The following is a 1,143-nucleotide window of genomic DNA, read 5'->3' on the forward strand; positions in this document are numbered from 1 at the left end:
AGGTGTACGTGGCTGGCGCCTTAGCCGGTTGAGCCATAGGCGCCGAGCCCCAACTTTCATAATTATCTTTCTCTTAGAGGTTTTTTTTTTGCACTTTTTGGCTGGGGCTGGGTTTGAACCCACCACCTCTGGCATATGGGACTGGTGCCCTACTTCTTTGAGCCACAGGTGCTGCCTCTCTCTTAGAGATTGATATTCCAGCCCCTCCTTTTGAAGGCTCAGATATCTGGCCCTTAGGTACTTACCTCTCTGGAACTACCATTGACAAAGGAGAGGATGTGGTCCTTGATTCTTTCATCATATCCCTTTCAGAAAGAGAATCTGTCAAGCACAGAAAGGAGTCAAGTTGACAACTGTATTCATCATTATCCCCATCTCTTCTCCCACCCTCCCAATACATAAGCTTACCCATTTCTTCTTCTGAGTCCTCAGCCAATGGAAATCTCTGGGGTTGATATCCTTCCTGTGCCCTGGGTGTCTCTTCTACAGTTAGAGGACCCCGAGAGACAAAGGGCAGGGTGACACCTAGGCGATGGTATTGGCAGGGCAAGTCAGCAAAGAGAATCAATTCCTGGTCCCTCAGTCGATGACTCACCCCAGGGCTCAGAACCTTAGGAGGCCTTAGGACTTGAGTACCATTGAGGCTTCCACAATCTCGGAGAATAGGGGCCTTGTTCCAGGCCAAGATCTCAATCACTGCATGTTGTTTGGAGATGGATGGAAATGGCAGGGCTACAGAGCAGTCAGGCATTCGGCCTACCACATTCTTCCCGAGGTGTAGTGGGAAATCTAAAAATTAAAGAGGTAGATAGGTTCCAAGGCCAGAGTCCTGGCCTGTCATTAGGAAAATGGCCCTGTCAAGTACACACTACTCATTCAAGGCCCCCAGATGCATTATAAAAATAAAAGGCCCTAGGATATCTAGGCATTGAAAAGTATATGCAGGCTCAGCATCTATAGCTCAAGTGGCTAAGGTGCCAGCCACATATACCAGAGCTGGTGGGTTTGAATCCAGCCCAAGGCTGCCAAACAACAATGACAACTACAACCAAAAAATAGCCGGGCGTCGTGGCAGGTGCCTGTAGTCCCAGCTACTTGGGAGGCTGAGGCAAGAGAATCGCTTGAGCCCAGGAGTTGGAGGTT

At 49.2% G+C, this 1,143-nt stretch overlaps 1 protein-coding gene across 1 annotated transcript in view; it reads right to left on the minus strand.

The window, feature by feature from the left end:
- MDC1 (mediator of DNA damage checkpoint 1) overlaps positions 1-1,143 on the minus strand; it is a 37,402-nt gene that overhangs the window by 19,343 nt on the left and 16,916 nt on the right. The window contains exons 3-4 of the mRNA XM_012804696.2: positions 409-789; positions 246-321 (exon numbers count right to left, since the gene is read on the minus strand). Of these exons, the coding sequence (XP_012660150.2) occupies positions 246-321; positions 409-751 (419 nt within the window). The 5' untranslated portion in view covers positions 752-789. The remainder of the gene's footprint in view (positions 1-245; positions 322-408; positions 790-1,143) is intronic.

Source organism: Otolemur garnettii, unplaced genomic scaffold (genome assembly GCF_000181295.1).
Source record: "Otolemur garnettii isolate 467f Iridium unplaced genomic scaffold, OtoGar3 scaffold00031, whole genome shotgun sequence".
NCBI lineage: Eukaryota > Metazoa > Chordata > Mammalia > Primates > Galagidae > Otolemur > Otolemur garnettii.